This window comes from Desmodus rotundus, chromosome 8, assembly GCF_022682495.2.
Source record: "Desmodus rotundus isolate HL8 chromosome 8, HLdesRot8A.1, whole genome shotgun sequence".
NCBI lineage: Eukaryota > Metazoa > Chordata > Mammalia > Chiroptera > Phyllostomidae > Desmodus > Desmodus rotundus.
This window is the reverse complement of record NC_071394.1, coordinates 132303069-132319507: the sequence shown is the minus strand read 5'-3', so window position 1 is coordinate 132319507 and position 16439 is coordinate 132303069. Positions and strand designations below refer to the sequence as shown.

Here is a 16439-nt window from a genome sequence, read left to right as displayed (position 1 = left end):
CCCTCGTTCCCACGTAGGGACCCTCTCAGTGGCGTTTGCCCATGACTCAGGGGACTTGAATTTGTGGCAGGTTTTCCTGGGGTCATTGGGACTCCCATTTTCCCACACAGTGGTGATGACCTTGGCTGTGAGGACAGTGAAGCTTCCGTTTCTTGGACGGTCACTTGTGCCGAGGGCTCACCTAGCACTTTACACCCTTTGCCTGACCCTGTGGCAGGTGCTGTTGTGTCCCCGTGTAACGGAGGGAATGGAAGTCGTTAGGGACGGGCCTGTCATTTGAACCCGGAATATCTGATTCCAGTGCCTGTGCCATGTGCCATCCCAAGCCCTTAAGGGAGTTTACCCCCCAAAATAAAAACAACACCCCATGCAGACATCTTCAAAACCCCTCCTCAAAAGTGTTCCAAAACACCGTAAGCACAATTACAGGCAAAGGGAAGTTGCAGACACCCTGAACTCGCTGTGGGTGTTGGTTTGGGGTCTGTCCTAGCGACTTTGAAGAGGCATCTTGGGTTTCTCGGCAGGTGCAGCGGTCAGCTCGCTGCCTGGAGCGAGGAGCTCTAGGGAAGCTCCGTTTCCTGTACCCTTGCCAAGTGCCAGGGGCTCTCAGGCTGTCCCTGGGACAGGACCTCAGTGTCCCCCACAAAGCTCCCAGTGGCTCTCAAGCGTGGTGTCCTGACGTAATATCACAAAAGCGGTTTCTCCTTACTTTCCGCAGTGAGGTCATCCAGCAGGTCCCTGAGGCCCCGGGGAGGCACCAAGTGGGCAGCGGGGACGCATGGAGACGGACTCTGCTCCCAGAGGGAGCCATGGGGGAGAAGACACACCCACCTTGTGCTGCAGACACAGTGGGTCCGGGCAGTCGGGAGTGGGGGTTCAGGTGGCGTTTGGATGGAGCTCAGCAGATCAGCCCTGAGACGGTCTCCGCTTTTCGGGACCTGCCCCCCATTCGGTTGTGTCAGCGCTTGCCAGTAACCGTGCAAGGCGAGCTCTCAGACACGTTCCGAACACGGGCTCCACTCCCCGAGTGGCGCACGCCTCTCTCAAGCCTGTCTCTCCGCTCTGAAGACCGCCGAGAGAGGCCCCTTTGTTTGCTTGGCTCACGCGACAGTCTCGGCTGTCTGGGTGGCTTTAGGCCTCTCGCTGGAACAGTACTGTTCATCCTTCATTGTGTCTGCGTGTGTTCAAACACCATGTCTGCAGCTTCCATGGGGCGTGTCTCCGGACGGGGGGCTTCACCTCTGTGCAGGTAACTCAGTACCTGACTATTAGAGTCACTAAGGTTGAGAGAGGGAACACCACTGAACAGCCGAGTGCATGAAGTGTGGGTGCAGAGTAAGTGTGGCTGACACTTCCTTCCCAGCAGCAGGAAGTGTCAGCCGCTCCGACTGTGGTCCCTAAGCACGCTGCTCCGTCTTTCCAGGGGCAGGTTCCGGGCCCAGCTCCGTGAGCCGGGGTGAGATGAGCCTGGCCGAGGTTCAGTGCCACCTCGACAAGGAGGGCGCCTCCAACCTGGTCATCGACCTCATCATGAACGCCTCCAGCGACCGGGTGTTCCACGAGAGCATCCTGCTGGCCATCGCGCTTCTGGAGGGAGGCAACACCACCATACAGGTAGGAGGGGACGTGGCTGCCTGGGCGGCGCCCCTGCGAGCAGCAGTGGGGGGCCGGGCTGGGAGCCAGACGCCCAGGGGGCGCAGGACTCCCGTGTGAGTGCCAGGCCCTCCTTAGAGCGTGGCGCTCCGTCGTCCTGAGAAATGGACCCTGTGGATGTCTGGCTGTGGCCATTCTGTAGCAAGTCAGACTTGGCTTCAGATCGTGAGTTATGTTTGCGAACGGTTGCGGTGCTGGGATGTGCAAAGGGAGTGGCCGGGATCTGGGACACGCTGGGCGCTCGTGGGAGTGTGTGCCGTGAACGGTGGAGTGAAGTGGACGTACAGCTTTCATCCCGGGTGACCAAGAAGGACGTTCGACTGCAGGCTGTTCAGGGTTCGTCTTTACGTCCGTAGAAGCTGCAGCTGTTACTGACTGTGAACTTCCCTGCCTTTTAACCGAAACGTTCAACACAACCAAACCACTCTGAACTGACGGGGAAACGCCCAGCCAGGCTGGCCAAAGAGGAGCAGATGGCTTTTTGTGAGATAGGTGTGGTTATACGTTTGAAAGTAATAAAAACTAGAATTCTGAGAAGTCCTTGAAGGAGCGATTTCAATGACTTTTAATAACATATACATTAGGGAATCTTGTGTAAACACGGCTGTTAAACTCATCCCTTAAACGTTTGAATGCCCCTTCTTCCTGCAGCCTTCCGTCTTTGCTGGCTCGCTGCGCGGGGGTTGCCGAGCCGTGTGCACGCTGACATGCGTGGTGATAGGGGCTTTACGGAGATGGTGTGCGTGCCACGCAGCCATGTTTGTATACATGAGACTGGACGTGGTATTCTTGCTCTTGCTTTGGGTTCAGAGGCTGGACTGATGAAGTCTTGGTTGTTCCTGCAGCTTAGAGATGGGCAGGTCTTGCTGCGGGCAGGTGCGCCCCAGGCCAGGGCACCTGGCGGGGCACGGGGAGCGCAGGTGGGACGGCAGCCCCCGCCGGCTCTTCCTGCAGGGCACTCCGGGCCCGTGGGTTAACCACCTGCACAAGTGACTGCGCAGCCTCCTTGCCCTGCAGGCCCGCTGGCCCCAGCACGCACTCGGGAAGTTCGTTGCTGGGCACTGCGCTGAGGTGAGGTTCGTGCCGGGACGGGCCCACCGCAGGTCTAGTTGTCAGGCGGGCACCGGGGTCGTAACCTGTTGGGATGGCCGTTTGATTTGTCACGCGTGAGGCCAGCCAGGAGTGGGTGTGTCCTGTAGTCCTCGTCACCCACGCTGGCCCCTGTGAGGCAGTGCAGAAACACCCTCGTCTTTGCGCCGCGTGGTTCCCAGGAACAAGGCTGGTGAGCCGAATGTTTGCCGAGCGCTCGCCGTGTTCACGGTGCTCTGCGGGGAGCCACGGGGCCACCGGGCACCAGGCCTAGCTGGCCAGTGCCCGTGTCCTCCGGCCCCACGCTGAAGAAGACGAGGGCCGCAGCGAGTTCCTCGGGAGCCAGATGCACCGCGGTGCGAAGGACCGGCTGGCCGTTCTCTGGCATTACATCTGCTCCACGTTTTTTAGCTCCCGTGTCTTTAATGAAATGGTGTTGATAGTGGCTGACGGCTGTGATTCCTCGTGTCTTCTGTCGGCCAAACGAGGAGCTGGGAGCCCTGAGTTACGGCCTCCCTGCCTGCGGGCTTTTAAAGGGTTCCCGACTGGAGAAATGCCAGACGCTTGGTGTTCAGGGATTACAAATGTAGGCAGGCGACGAGAATGTGCACGGGCACACGGGCGCCGCGTCTCGAGAGCGGCGTGCAGGGCTTTCCGGAGGTAAGGGCGATGCCGCGGACTCGACGTCTGTGGAGGAGCCAGTGGAAGCTGTTTGGACGAGATGGGCTTTGAAGGTGGGTGAGGGTCTGAAGGAGGCGCAGGGCCGTGGGAGGCCCGGAGCAGACACTGGCCCTCTCGGTGAGTGGAGTGGCGGAGGGGGCTTGAAGGGGCGGGAGGGACCCGGGTGGCCTGGGGTTTGTGTGCAGCGCAGGGCAGCCGTCCGAGGGTCCTCAGAGCCGTACTTCAAGGGCCGTGGGTCTGGCGGTGCAGGACAGGTGAGCTGAGGGAAGGCAGGCTCCAGGGCAGGCGGTCGGTCGTTGGGAAGGTGATTGGCAGTAGCAGTTCAGAAGCGAACTGATGAGAGCCTGAACTCAAAACAGGTCCAGGGAGGACCTGGTCCTCACTGCGGAGAGCACGTTGGCTGGGAGGGCACAAGGAGCCTTTTGGGGTGCGGGGGACCCTCTGCATCTCGGTCTGTGTGGGTGAGCCATGCAGTCCATGCTGGCGTGCCTTACTGCACCTAAGTTATACCTCAGTAGGAAGAAAATGGGTGGGAAAAGAGAACAGAACTCAGCAGGGTCGGGGGTTAGGGACAGGATCTTGTGAGTGGAGACCCCAGCACGCCCTGCCGGAGGCTGGCGCCGGGGGCCTTGGATGGGCAGGAAGGGCTGGCCGGAAGGCACCCGAGGGAGCAGAGGAAGTTGGACGCCCCCGTGGGCTCCCAGGGCCGGGACGAGTCGGGATGGCGAGCGTGTGAAGACCCAGGAATCACGTCGTCAGGCGGCATGTGGAGGGCAGGCAGCACCCAGGGCTGGGCTGCTGGCGAGATGCCGCCGTGGTTTTCACAGCGTGCCCTGATGGGGGTGGCCGGGCACACAGAAGCTGTTTTTCCTTCAGTTCTTTATCTTGTAAAGTAATTATGAATATTAGTTTCATGTTTTCACACATTTGTTACTCATATGCTCAGACTGCAGATGAAATGCCACGGCTGAGCTCCAGCAGCTCAGCCTCCCGGAAAGGGGAGCTGTTTCCTCTCCAGGGCGCCGGGCTGCTCAGGAGTGGCTGGGCCTCAGCTCGGTGGCCCGGGCACCCTGCCAGGACAGGGACATGGCGCTGGGGGTGCTCTCTCCCTCCCCTCCCTGCCCCGTCTGTGATCTGCAGGGTTGGAGGGGAGAGTCTGACCCTCGCCCATCGCGTCATTGGAGACCCATGGTTCCAGGAAAATGTGTTCCAGCCTTGAGCTGACTGTGAGGCCCCCTTGGCTCCAAGCTCGCCTTCCTCGGGAGACAATGACGTGGACTCGGGTCGTCCGAGGCCAGTTAAGGACAGACGCCCTGACATTCCGGGGGCGGTTCAAAGTTTCATCTTGCTTTGGAGCTGCTGGTTGAAAGTCGTCAGTGACCCGCCAGGGAGTCAGTGCGCGTCGGGCGAAGGCTGCAGGGAAGCCGTGACCCATGACGGCGCAGGTTCCAGCTGGACCTCGGGGCCCCTGTCACTTCCTCCTGCTCCCCTGGTGGGCCACAGCCTCAGGAAGGGAGCCGGGTCTGAGGTCGGGTGGGCGTCCCCAGACCCATGTTTCTCAGTGACAGGGGGCAGGAAGGTACATCACTGGGGAGCTGCCGGCGGTGTGGTGCCCACTCTGCCCCACCTGCCGCCGATCTGGGAGCAGGGCTTGCCGGAGGGCCCTTGTTCTCGGCAGCTCCCCAGGGTGGCACACGGAGCCCGAGGGGAGCCCTCCCCACCACACATGCACACCTGCCAGTCCCGTTCATGTGGGATTGGGGACACTAGACCTGGGCTCCTGCCCCTGTGTCTTCCGAGTGTGGGGCAAGTGTGGCCTGCTGGGGCCCTGGCTGCCTTGGACTCGCAGCAACGGGCAGATGTTTTCCCACAAATTCTAGGACCCAGGAGCGATGGCTGGCTGGTTCTGCTGACGAGGTCATCCCTGGGTTGCGAGAATCGTTACTGGAACGGTGGCGAGCAGACAAGTGCTGATGCCTCCGCCCGGCAGGGTGCCGCTCGGGGGGCACAGGGCACGAGCTCTGGGTTTACCACCTTGGAGGCCTGGTGCAGGGGGAGAGAAACTGGTCTCGAAAGGGGGTTCGCGGCATGGTTCTGTCTTCGTGACATCCCGAAAAGGACAGGACCCCAGAGACCAGGCCAGCGTGTGCTGGTGTGAGGGCGGGGGGCTGGGGGGGGGGGCGCTGTTGTGTGCACCTGCTTCTGACCACACTGACCTCCGCCCGTGGGAGCACGCGCACCGTCAGACACCAAGAAAGTCAGCTCTACCGTACGGTGACTTAGAAAACTAAAGTGGAGGACGTCGTGATGGTGGTAACCAACAGTTACAAGGTGCTTCCTCTTCACGGTGCTCTCGTTCCGTCGGTGGATTCCTGGTTTTCACAGACAGGGAAACTGAAACACACGCTGGTGAAGGAACTCGCCCCGAGTCATACGCATGACCAGCAGCACAGCCAAGGTTCGAAACCCCGCTTGCCGTGGCTCCGTCCTTCAGGGCGAGGTGGAGGTCTGAGGAAGGTGGCAGGTGTTCTGTGATGCAGGACAGCTTCTCGTCCCTCACAGCCACCCCTTGTGGCCTCCGAAGATGGGGCTGAAGCGGGTCAGAGCTCCGTGGACAAGACAAAGCACCTCGACCACTGTCTGCAGCGTCCCCCCTCACGCTGTCTCACTGGGCCCCAGCTCTGGGGGAGCAGAGTGGCTCCTCCGCTCCACATAGTCGCGTCTGGGCTGCGGTCATCGGGCCATAGTGGAGCCCGCATGGCCAGGATGGCCCTTTGCAGGCCTGTGGCTCTCGGGGACGGCTCCTGGCTGAGGGCCGAGCAGGGGCAGCCACCCTGGCCCTCCTGCACGGCCCCTCCCTGTGGTGTGGGCGTCTCAGAGCAATGAGGCTCAGATCCAGGAAGTCGTGGTTCGAGAAGCAGGAAGTGGAAGCTACCAGCCCTTTCTGTCCAGGCTCCCAGCTCGAAGCACGACCCTCCTGCTGCATTCTGCTGTCAGAGCCAGGCCCACGGCCGCGCGGCTCTGGACGGGGGACACACAGTGGAGAGAGAGAGGGAGTTGTGGGGCCACCTTTGGAGACCGCTCTCCCACATCCCGCTTCAGAACTGATGGAGCACCTACTGTGGACCAGTCAGGCCCCAAGCTGGGTGCTGCCTGTGCAGGAAGGGAAACGCTGTGTCTCCACAGCGGGGGAGCGTGGCTCTCCGGGGAGTCCAGCCCCATCTCCGCAGAAGTGCCGGCTGCTGTCCTTCCCCTATTGGGCGGGGTGTGAAAATGCAACCCTGCCCTGGGGACGAGGTCGCTGGGAGCCTAGGCTCCTCACTCCAGAAGGTCTCTGCCCGGACCGTGGAGGGCGCAGCTGTCGGGGATCCGAAGCTACGACGCACAGTCGCACTGGGCACCCTTCCCTGTCATCCACCCATCCTCACCCGAAACCCAGGAATGCCTAGAAGCCGAGTCAGGGACACTTCCCCACCTGGCATAACAGACTCCTGGGGACAGTGTCCCCAAACCCTCCAGCGCCTTCTGTCCCTGCCCTGGCCTCTCGGAGCACAGGGACCCCCAAGGACGGCTGTCGTCCCCAGTGTCTCCCCCTGCATGCCCTCGGAACAGCTCAGGCTGAGTGATGAGCCCTCTGCTTCCAGAAACAAGGAGAAGGTCCCTGGGAGCAGGTGGCATCGGGCAGCCATGGAGTTTGAGTCACTCCTGGCGTGTCTCCCCCACTCTGGTGCCACCCACTTCCTACCAGCCCCCAGAAGGGCCTTTTCCTTTCTGCTCAGAGTTTGGCAGCAAGGGGGGGCTACCAAAGAAGCATCTGCTTCTAGATTAGTTTTTGCACACAGGGAGCTGTGAGCCTCAGCACCGGCGCCTCTGTCCCGAGCCCTTGCTGGGCTCTGTGTTTCCTCCCCGGGCCCTGTGTTCCCTCCCCCTGCACCGTCGCCCTGGCACCTGGAGGACGGCCCCTCGCTTCCCCTTCCCTGCAGAGGGCAGGGCTGTTCTCGCCTGGGGGAGCGGGGCCCAGGGCATCCTAGAGCACATTAGTGTCTGGGGGGCATGTGCCAAGGACCGTGGAGAGCCTCACCGCAAATCGGGGACTGGACTCGGAGTGTTTTGAACTAATTGCTTCCGGCGGCAGACGCACTCGCGGCGGACGTGTCAGCAGGCTGCCCACGGCCATCCCGCGCCAAGGCTGGCCTCCAGACACGCCCAGCCGGGCCACCTTCTCCGCACGTACGCAGCTCGGCCTGGCACACGTGGGAAGTGCGTGGTGAGGAAGCCGGCCTGCGGATTTGGCCCCAAGAGTGTGATTCCCGTCCACTGGCCCGGCCCTCACCACAAGCTCAGTCTGTGAGGTTGGCTCCCAACTTTAGCCCGAGGGCTGGCGTGCAGTCTGAACCTCCCACCCCTTCCAGAAGGTACCGCAGCATCGAGGGGCGGGGGCACGCTGCCCAGCTGCCTCTGACCCTGTCCGTGGGCGGAGAGGCCTTTGGTTTCCCTTCTCTGGAAAGGGAGGGCCAGTGAGTGAGGAAGATCAGCCTGCATCTGCTAGGCAGTCACCCTGAGGAGGAGGAGGGAAGGGCTGGTGTGTGAGCGAGTTACGTAAAAGGGTGTTGGTTTTGGCAGGGCAGCCAGGAATGAGTCACGCCTGCGTGGTGCTTTCTGACCTGGGCTTCTGTCCATGTGGGAGCCGTGTGTCCAGCCGTGCAGTCAGAAGACTGTGGAGGGGGGGTGGAGCCACCGGCGTGAGAAGAAGAGAGAAGCAGGTGGCTGGTGCCAGCAGGCCCCCCTGGGGACTTGGACCCTCAGCTGAGGCCCGAGGAGTTGGTGGTGCAGGGTCAGGAGCCCACCTAGAAGGGCGGGCGGCGGCCCTGGGAGGAGCACGGCCCCCGGGGTGGAAACACCTGCCTCGGACCCCAGCTCTGCCCCTGCCAGCTGGGTGACCTTGGGCTTCCGCGGGGCAGTCTGCAGCTCAGCTTTCTCACCTGGAAAATGAGGCCTAGGAAAGCGAGCCCCTCCCTGACTCAGTTGTCTGCAGGGAGAAAGGGTCACGTGGGGTGAAGTGCATGGCCTGCCGACACCCCGACACCAGTGCCAACCGTGTGGGGAGAGGTCAGGCCCTGCCTCCACCCGGCCCACCTCAGGGCTCGTCCTGGGCCTCCTGGCCTGGTACTGGCTGGGGGGCCCACCCCACAGCGTCCTGGGATGGTGGACACGGGGGTTCACAGAAGTGCCTCGGGGTCACGGAAAGGTCCTAACATGTGGTGGTGATTTGTATTAATAAAGTGTTTATTAGTTAAACGGGAATACATTTTATTAAATTTGCTTTCTGTCAGAAATAACAACTTCTGATACTGTGCTTTTGTGTGGTGGTTTGCGAGCCAGCGGGCTGGGTGCGGAGGGTGCTCAGTCCCGTGCCGTTTTCACGCACAGTCCATGTGACCCCTGAGGAGCCGCGGTTGGGAGGCCTCGGCTGTGGCCCAGGGTGCGCACACGGACCGGGGTTCTGGGGGGACACCGACATCACTGGGGTTTTCAGGGCTCCTGGACCTGGCCTTTTTCTTTCCTTCCCTTTTTTTTTTTTGGTCCAAACAACTCCGTGGATTTACGCACCGTGTCCTTCCTCTCCACCCCGGGAAACTGCCTGTCACTGGACAACGGGTCTTCACAGTCACCCGTCTGAGTCCAGATTTCGAGGTGGCGACTCAGCGTTCGGAGTGATCAGTTCCCGTGCGCCCTGAACAGGCTCCCCTGAGAAGCACGGCCGGCGGTCCGCCGCCCGCCCGGGGACAGCTGGCGCTGGGGAACGCGCGGGCCTGCTGGCACGTGGTTTTGCACGGCGGCGCAGGAGATCAGTGCAGGGTTGTCGGCGCAGGCCTTGTGGCTGCTTCCCTCTCGGCTCCTGAGAGGCACCGTCCAGTAGAGGTAGCCCGAGGAGAACGCGTGACCCCGGCTCACCTTTGGGAGGAGCTGGAAAACTGGTGCTAATTCTGCTTCCTTCCCGAGCGGCCGGGCCAGCAGTTCAGGCAGAGTGCACGGCTGCGTGTGTCTGCATCCCGTCCCTGCAGCAGGCCGCCGCGGTTGGGGGCCAGGGTCTTTGGAAGGGGTGGGGGGAGTGCCCCTCCTTCCTGCAGAGTCCACGAGCGGGAATCAGTGTGCAAAGGAGACGTCTTCAGAGGAAACCTGGGGTTTTCCTCGGTCTCCAAAGTCTGGCTGAGAAGCTGGAACAGAAGGTCAGAAAAGACTTGGATGAGTGGCCGGAGGAGCTGTCATCTTGCCGTGTCCCCTCAGGTCCACAGTCCAGACCGGCCTCCCTCCCTGCTCTTCCCTCCTGCCACAGGCCCAGGCTGCTGGCGAGAGGTCCAGGGCTGGGCACGCTCTGGCTGGCCTTTCAAACCCGGCCGCCACCTGCTTCTGTAAATGAAGTTGTGTTGGAGCACGGCCAGGCCTGTCCCTTCAGCACTGCCGCAGGGGCGGGCCCCGCCCCAGTCGCCGTGGCTGAACCCAGGTCCCGACGCCTCACGTGGTTTCGTAGCATTTGGCGCTTGGCAGGAAACCTTGCCGGCCCCTGTGCTTGCTGGAGCTCTGCTTCTAGGTGTTAAGCTGCTTGAGGCAAAGAACCATGGCTTTTCCGTCTGTGCTGTGTCCCTCACCCCTGGAAGGGCAGTGACAGGTCTAGGCAAACGTTCGCCAGGTGCCGAGTACCCTGAGTCCCACGACACATGGCCCCTCACTCAGCCCACAAATAGGAATTCGGGAAAGAGAGGGCTCTGCTCTCTCTTTCCTTTTTGGGGATGGGGCTGGTCTCCCCTTGCCTTCACTGCCCCAGCTGGGGTGTGTGCATCGACCGTTCACCAGCTGTCAGGACGGATTTGGAAGGCGCAAAGGCGGAGCTCCCCGGGGTGGCTGCGCATGAGGCTCCGGGCGTCCAGGCCACTGAGGCTGCAGAGTTTGTGAGTAGGCCCTGTGGGACCAGCTGGCCCCGAGCACATTCTCTGCATCACTTCCTCTGCCTCCTGCAGAGGCCTGGCCAGCGCCCAGCACCTCGCCCCCTGTGGCTCTCACCGTCAAATCCACGACGGCAGAGCTGCTGAAGCCTGCTCTGCAGCCTGTTTGTCTGCTTCTCCCCCAGACCCCTGGGCGAACTACTCCACCCCACGGCCCCAGCCTCCACTTACATCAGCAGCCCCCAGAGGTGCCGCTGCTGGCTCTGCCCCTGCCCATTTCCAGGCTGCTGTGCTGGTCCCTGCCGGTCTCCACCGGGCTGCTCTCGGTCAGCAGGACCCCAGGCTTGCCCAGTGGCTCCCCCGCCCCCACACACCCTGCTCTGTGCCACATCTTGTCCGTGGACTCAGCACCCACACTGAGTCTTCTTGCTTCCCCCGGGACCTCATCTTGTGCCCACTCTGCCTGCCGGAAGTGGGATCGTCTGCATCCACTTAGGATTTATAGTGAGCCAGGCAGGCCGCACCTGGAGGTTCCGTGACACACCCAAAGCGGCCCACCAGTCCAGACAGGCCTCCTTGCGGGGAGGGAGGAGCTGCGGTTTGGCTGCAGAACACTGAGCTGCCCTCCCTGCCCCCATGGGTCATCAGAGTGCTAAGACTGGCCGCCCCTGTCCCCCAACCCCCACATGACTGAAATAGCCCCCCCACCCCCGCCTCCAGGCAGTTCACACTGCCGTCTGCCATGTCCCTTCCATGGAGGAGTGTCGAGAGCCCTACTCTGCAGAGTTGTTCAGGGAGCTCGGTAAGACACGTGGGAACCTCCCAGCTCACCATGCTGCTTCACGCATGTCATTCCTCATGCTTACTCATGGGTCACGCGTCGTCCCCTCTCCACGCCCCCGCCCTCCCGTGCACAGGGGCCGTGGCTTCCAGGACCCGCCCCTGTGCTGTGGTGGGTGCTCGGCGAACGTTGCTGCGTGAACAGGAGCCCTGACCGTCTGTGGCCGCCGCCCTCCTTCAGCCTCTGCACCCTCCCCCGCATATGAACGTGGCGGTGTGATGTACGTAGGAAAATGTGTCATTGCTGGCGGTCACCGTTTCTAAGGTGACCTCTGTACATGCAGGGGTTCAGTTTATCTACACGCAGGGGAAATACGCATTGCGAGCCTGGAGAAGTACCCTTGATCCTGAAAGGGTCTGTGCCCTCGTCGCCTGTGGGCAATGACCACAGGTAATGGTGAGTAGTGCCAAAGTCTGCGTGCACAGCTGCCAGGAGCTGGGCCAGGTGCCGTCTCTGCGGGTCCCGTTGGCTGTCCCTGTGGTCCCGTGGGGGTGGGCACTGCAGAGGGTCCGAGAGGTCGGGTTCCTTGCTCAGGGTCACAGCGAGTGGGCAGTCGCATCCAGTTGGCTTCCTTCTGCAGCCCGAGTTCTTGGCTTCTCTGCGTATCCGCCTGCCTCCCTGTACCAGATGCTGCCGCCAATTTCCTGATGCTGGCCCACGCCAGGGGACAGGAAGTGACGTGACCTGTGTGTTCGTGGGTCAGTGTCGGGGGCACTGAGCATGCTGGAGAGAGAGTCTCTCTCGTCGTCGTTGTCACGTGGGGGTGGGAAGCCCTGGTCATTGGGTCCACCATGCAGGGAGTTTTAAAAGTAGACGTACGACCCGCACCGTGGAAGCCGGTTCAGTTTGACGCAGCGAGTGAGTTTCTCTTCGGTCTCCACTGGGGCCCTTGGCGTGAGCACTTCCCCCGGGCAGGGGCACGCGTGGCCCTGGCAGGAGAGAGCTGCGTGTCTCCGAGGTTCCCGACTTCGGTGCCAGGCTGGGGCCGAGCGCAGGGTGGCCGCCGCGGACCCGGTGCCGTTTCCAGTGAGTGGTGCGTGTGAGAGCCGTACGCCCGTCTCCTGTTTACAAGAGGAAGTGTCCCGTTTAATTTTATTTTCACACCCGAAGCCCGAGTGTGAAGAGAACATGGTGTTTTAACACTCCCTCGGTTATCAGCTGCAGAAGAGCGGAGGCTGTATATTGTCGCAGTTTTCTGAGTAGATTTCCACATTTGTTACCTGGCAACGTTGCCACTCGGGGACAGGACGCTGCATCGGTTGCTGCCGGATCCGCACTGTCCCCCGGAGCGGCACAGCCTGTGTTCCTCGCGGGAGTTTAGAAGAGGCCGGGGCACAGGCGGACCGGCTCAGTGGAGACACCCCCCTGGTGAGGAAGGGGTCCCACAGTCACAGCGTCGCGTGCTGGGGTCACCCCCTGGGCCGCTTTCAGCCCAGCAGAGTCTTCACTTCGGCTGCTGTGAGGCACCGAAACCACCACAGAGAGACCTGGGGTGCTGAGCGGGGTGCCTGGTCCCCTCAGGCCATGCAGCGCAGCACCCCTGCCCAGTGGGACGCCCCCGGCCCCAGGAGATGTTTGCATTCGAAACCCTTGCATCATAGTTGCGAAAGTCCTCTGGGTTTTAGCCACATGTTCTGAAATGCAAATAAACAAGTACACCTTCCCGAGGCTGAGGGCATTGAATTCTCCAGCACCTGGGACCTTTCTGGAAGGTTGCTTGGCAGGGAAGTTCCCCATGGTAACGATTTCTGAGAGCTCTCTGTGGCATCCACAGGGGAGACAGGGGAACGGAGAAACGGCCTCAGCAGCAAAGCCCTCCTCGCTGAGAAAGGAGCAGCAGACACGCACTCCTTGGAAACAGCCTCCTGGCGAAGATGCCCCAGGGAGGGCTCTCCTGGAGCCCCGGCTGGCACCGGGGTCCAGCCTGGTGGGCAGACAGCAGCACCGGGCCTGCGTCCCCTCCGTGCTGCTCGCCTAGGCCCTGTCGGCGTCTCCAAGGAGCAGGCCTTTGCTGCCCACTGGCCTCCTGGGGTCCTGCTTGTTGAGAAGGAAGAGAACAGCCGAGGATGTTGGAGGCATCTAGAAACCATCGGTTAGCTTGGTGCGCAGAGTGGAACTGCCCCGGCCTCCTTTACAGACCCGAGAAGCTATCTTATTGCTCTTGGGGGTTAGCTAATCCTGACATCTCGGGGAACGTGCTAAGGAAGCCATGAGATTTCTTACGATTCTGTTTTCTGGCGGGAGAGTAGGTGTTTCCTGCCTGAGGGGGCTTGGCCCTGAGGGTCCTGAACTTGGACAATCAGCCAGAGTCCTGAGCTCCCTTCGCTTAGAAATCCACACCCTGCAGTTTAAACTTTAAGATGATGCCCAACTAGATTGAAGTCCTCCACCAGCCGGCCCAGGAAAACGCTTCAGAAAAAACAAGGTCAGGCTGCATTTTTTGGGTACACACGGGAATCAACAAAGAGCTGTTACATAATTTCTATTTATATCGCCCTTGCTCAGGATCTGCAGGCAGACGGGAGTCGCTGGGAAGGGATTTAATGAGCTCTCTGCTTCGCTCACCTTCCCGAGCTGAGTCCTCCGAGCTCGTCCTCAAGTACGTCAGCAAGGAATCTGGCTGTGGGTGGGTGGCCGGGGGTGGTGCCGGCACGTTGCCATGGTGCCTCTTGGAGCTCTTGCTCCCCTCCCTTCCTCCTTCTCTTCTTTCTTTTTGGATCTGTAAGCGTCCTTGTTCCTCACACCTACTCATGGTCTTGGCACCTGCCACGGAAGCAGGATGTTCTTCCTTCCTCACGAAGGACGTCCCATTGTGTGGCTCCTGGGCCGTCAGGGGAGTCTTGGTGAAGGTGTGGTTTCCCGCCGTGCCCTCTCTCAGTCCATGCCGGCTCTTCACTACTGCACAGCCCCAGACCCGGGGCATCCCACAGCCCTGGGGCCAACCGTGGCCTTGGCCCAGGAAGATGCTGTTTGTGTCTCCCTGCATCCTCCTCGGTGCCTGTCCCCCAGGCGGGTGGTGGCCCATGTAGCACTTCATGAACCAGAACCCCATGAAAACGAGGGGACGTTTGTTCCCCACCATCGTTCTGGAGCTCGGGCAACACGTGTCACCTGACGGCTGGACGTCAAAATTGCTCAGCCTGGATTTTTTTTTTTTTTTTAAAGCAGTGGCTGCTCCCAGCCACTTCTCGGCAGGAAGTGGAGCTGCCTTTCTGAGAACCGAGGGTGGCAGCGCCGGGAGGGCCACCCTGCCGGCGGCCAGGGCCCTCCAAGCAGAGCTGTTCGAAAGACGCAAGTAGGGAGGTGATAATGACATGTTCTTAGAAAAGAAAACATAGTTCTTGTGAGGACAGGCTTTAAAAAAAACAAAAGTCCCCAAACCCACCCCTGCCTTGCCCAAGAGTTGCGCAATCCTTAATGGCAGAAGCCTGTTCGAACAATCAAAGTCGAGCTGACTTCCCCTTATTAACTTCTGTTAGACATGTGTGTGAAATGTCCCCGGATTCCAGACCAAGAAGGTAATTTTTTTCCCCTGTGAGTAACGGCAGGGACTTTCCCTTTGGAACACTTCCAGCTGAGCCAGCTTTGCGGTTGAGACTGTTTTCTCACTGGAAACTGTCCGCCACTCAAGTCCTGCCCTGGGGGTATTAAGGCACCTTGACACCAGCTCCAGTCCCAGCTGTGTGGGCACGTCTCCCTCCCAGAGAGGAAACCTGCCCGCCTTCCCTGAGGGCCCTGAGGGCCCCGAGGTCCGGGTGGGAGTGCCGCGGCTGTCCTGCCGTGTGTCCACGGCTCCTGTGTCTGGGTTTTACCCTCGAAGGGGCTGGCCCTGCCACCGTCGGGCACCCAGCCGCTCGTCTACCCTTAAATTCAGGACTTTAAAAGCAGCATCACTGCCAGAGGGGTGTTTGCGTTGCCGCTGCTGCACAGGGTTTGAGAAATGTGTTTTGGCGGCGTCCTCAGCCCAGAGCCTGCAATCAGCAGGCCAGCAGCGGGAGCCGGGTCCTGAGTTGACGTCCTTCCTGCCCCGTAGCCGATACTGCCAGTGTCAGCGGGCCAGCAGCTGCCTGTGCTGGTCTCCGGCAGGGCTGAGCATTCACGACAGGGACTCCTGGTTATTGGGTTAAAGTTCATTCGCCAAAGGTGCAAAGCCTGAGTTGGGTGAAGGTTTTTGGAATTCCCCCAGGGCTAGTGTGCACCCATTCAGGTAGCAGATATTTAGGGAACACCTGCCAGGTGCCTGGTGCCGTGTGACGGCCGAGATATGGTCAAGGATGAGTCCTACACAGGCCCTGCCCCCCAGGAGTTCACAGCCCGGCCAGCGAGGTGCATCCTCCACCAGCTAACGAGGAAACAAACAGGGGAGAAGCGTGAGGAAGAGCCCCCCCGCCCCCGCTCCCCCCCCCCGGGTGGTCAGGGTAGGCTTCCCTGGGGAGGCACCGTTTGCTCTGGGCCCTGACAGAGGGGAAGAGACCGCTGTGTGAAGGGCGTGCAGGCGCGGGGTTGGCCCAGCCTGCTCTACTGCCGGAGCTGGAAGAGGCCAATGTGGTTGGAGTGCAGCGGCTGGGGGGCAGGAAATGACCGCTGGACACGTGTCACTAGCTGGGAGGCTACCCTAGGTCACCTCCTTGCCGAGCTGGGGGGAAGGGGCTGCGGGGCCATGAGGCTGCAAGTCCCAGAGAGTATCCTTCGGGGTCCGGACGGACGTGACCGGGCAGTTGGCTGAGCAGAGGACTGAGGGGCGGCACTTGCTTTGCCTGACGGCCCGCTGCCCGTCAGCCGGCGCCCCCGCCCCCGCCCCAGGCAGGCCAGGGCATGTTTGTTTTCCTTCGGGTTTCATGGTCAAGTGGGTTTGTCACGGTTTGTTTGGCTCTGTTTTTCCCATTGAGGTATTTTGTTTGCGCGTAGGTATCACATCCCTGGAAACAGAACCCCAGGGCTTTCCCTCCTGCGTGTTTCCGCCCGGCCTCTTCATGGCCCACGACGCCCGCCGAGGCTGTCGGCGCGGCGGGACAGACCCGGCGTGGCCATTGTTCTAGATCTGCGTGCCGTTGCAGATCTCGGTGTCCAGCCTGCCCGCCAGGTTCGCAGTGGTCCCTCCGGCTTGGGGTCATCGGTGACGCCACGTTCGCCAGCGTCACCAGGCTTCGTGATCACAGTGAGACACTGGACAGTGGCTCGGGCACACGGCCTGCTCAGAAGCTGGCTTGGGCCCCTCTCTCCGGCATCGG

The 16439-nt window shown here is 61.3% G+C and overlaps 1 protein-coding gene across 5 annotated transcripts in view; it reads left to right on the top strand.

Annotated features, from left to right (window-relative positions):
* The window catches only part of ITPR1 (inositol 1,4,5-trisphosphate receptor type 1), a 209359-nt gene that overhangs the window by 137628 nt on the left and 55292 nt on the right, over positions 1-16439 (top strand). For all 5 annotated transcript variants that reach the window (XM_045199754.3, XM_053929774.2, XM_053929775.2 and 2 more), the window contains one exon: positions 1424-1614. In XM_045199754.3, coding sequence (XP_045055689.1) covers positions 1424-1614 — 191 coding nt within the window. The remainder of the gene's footprint in view (positions 1-1423; positions 1615-16439) is intronic.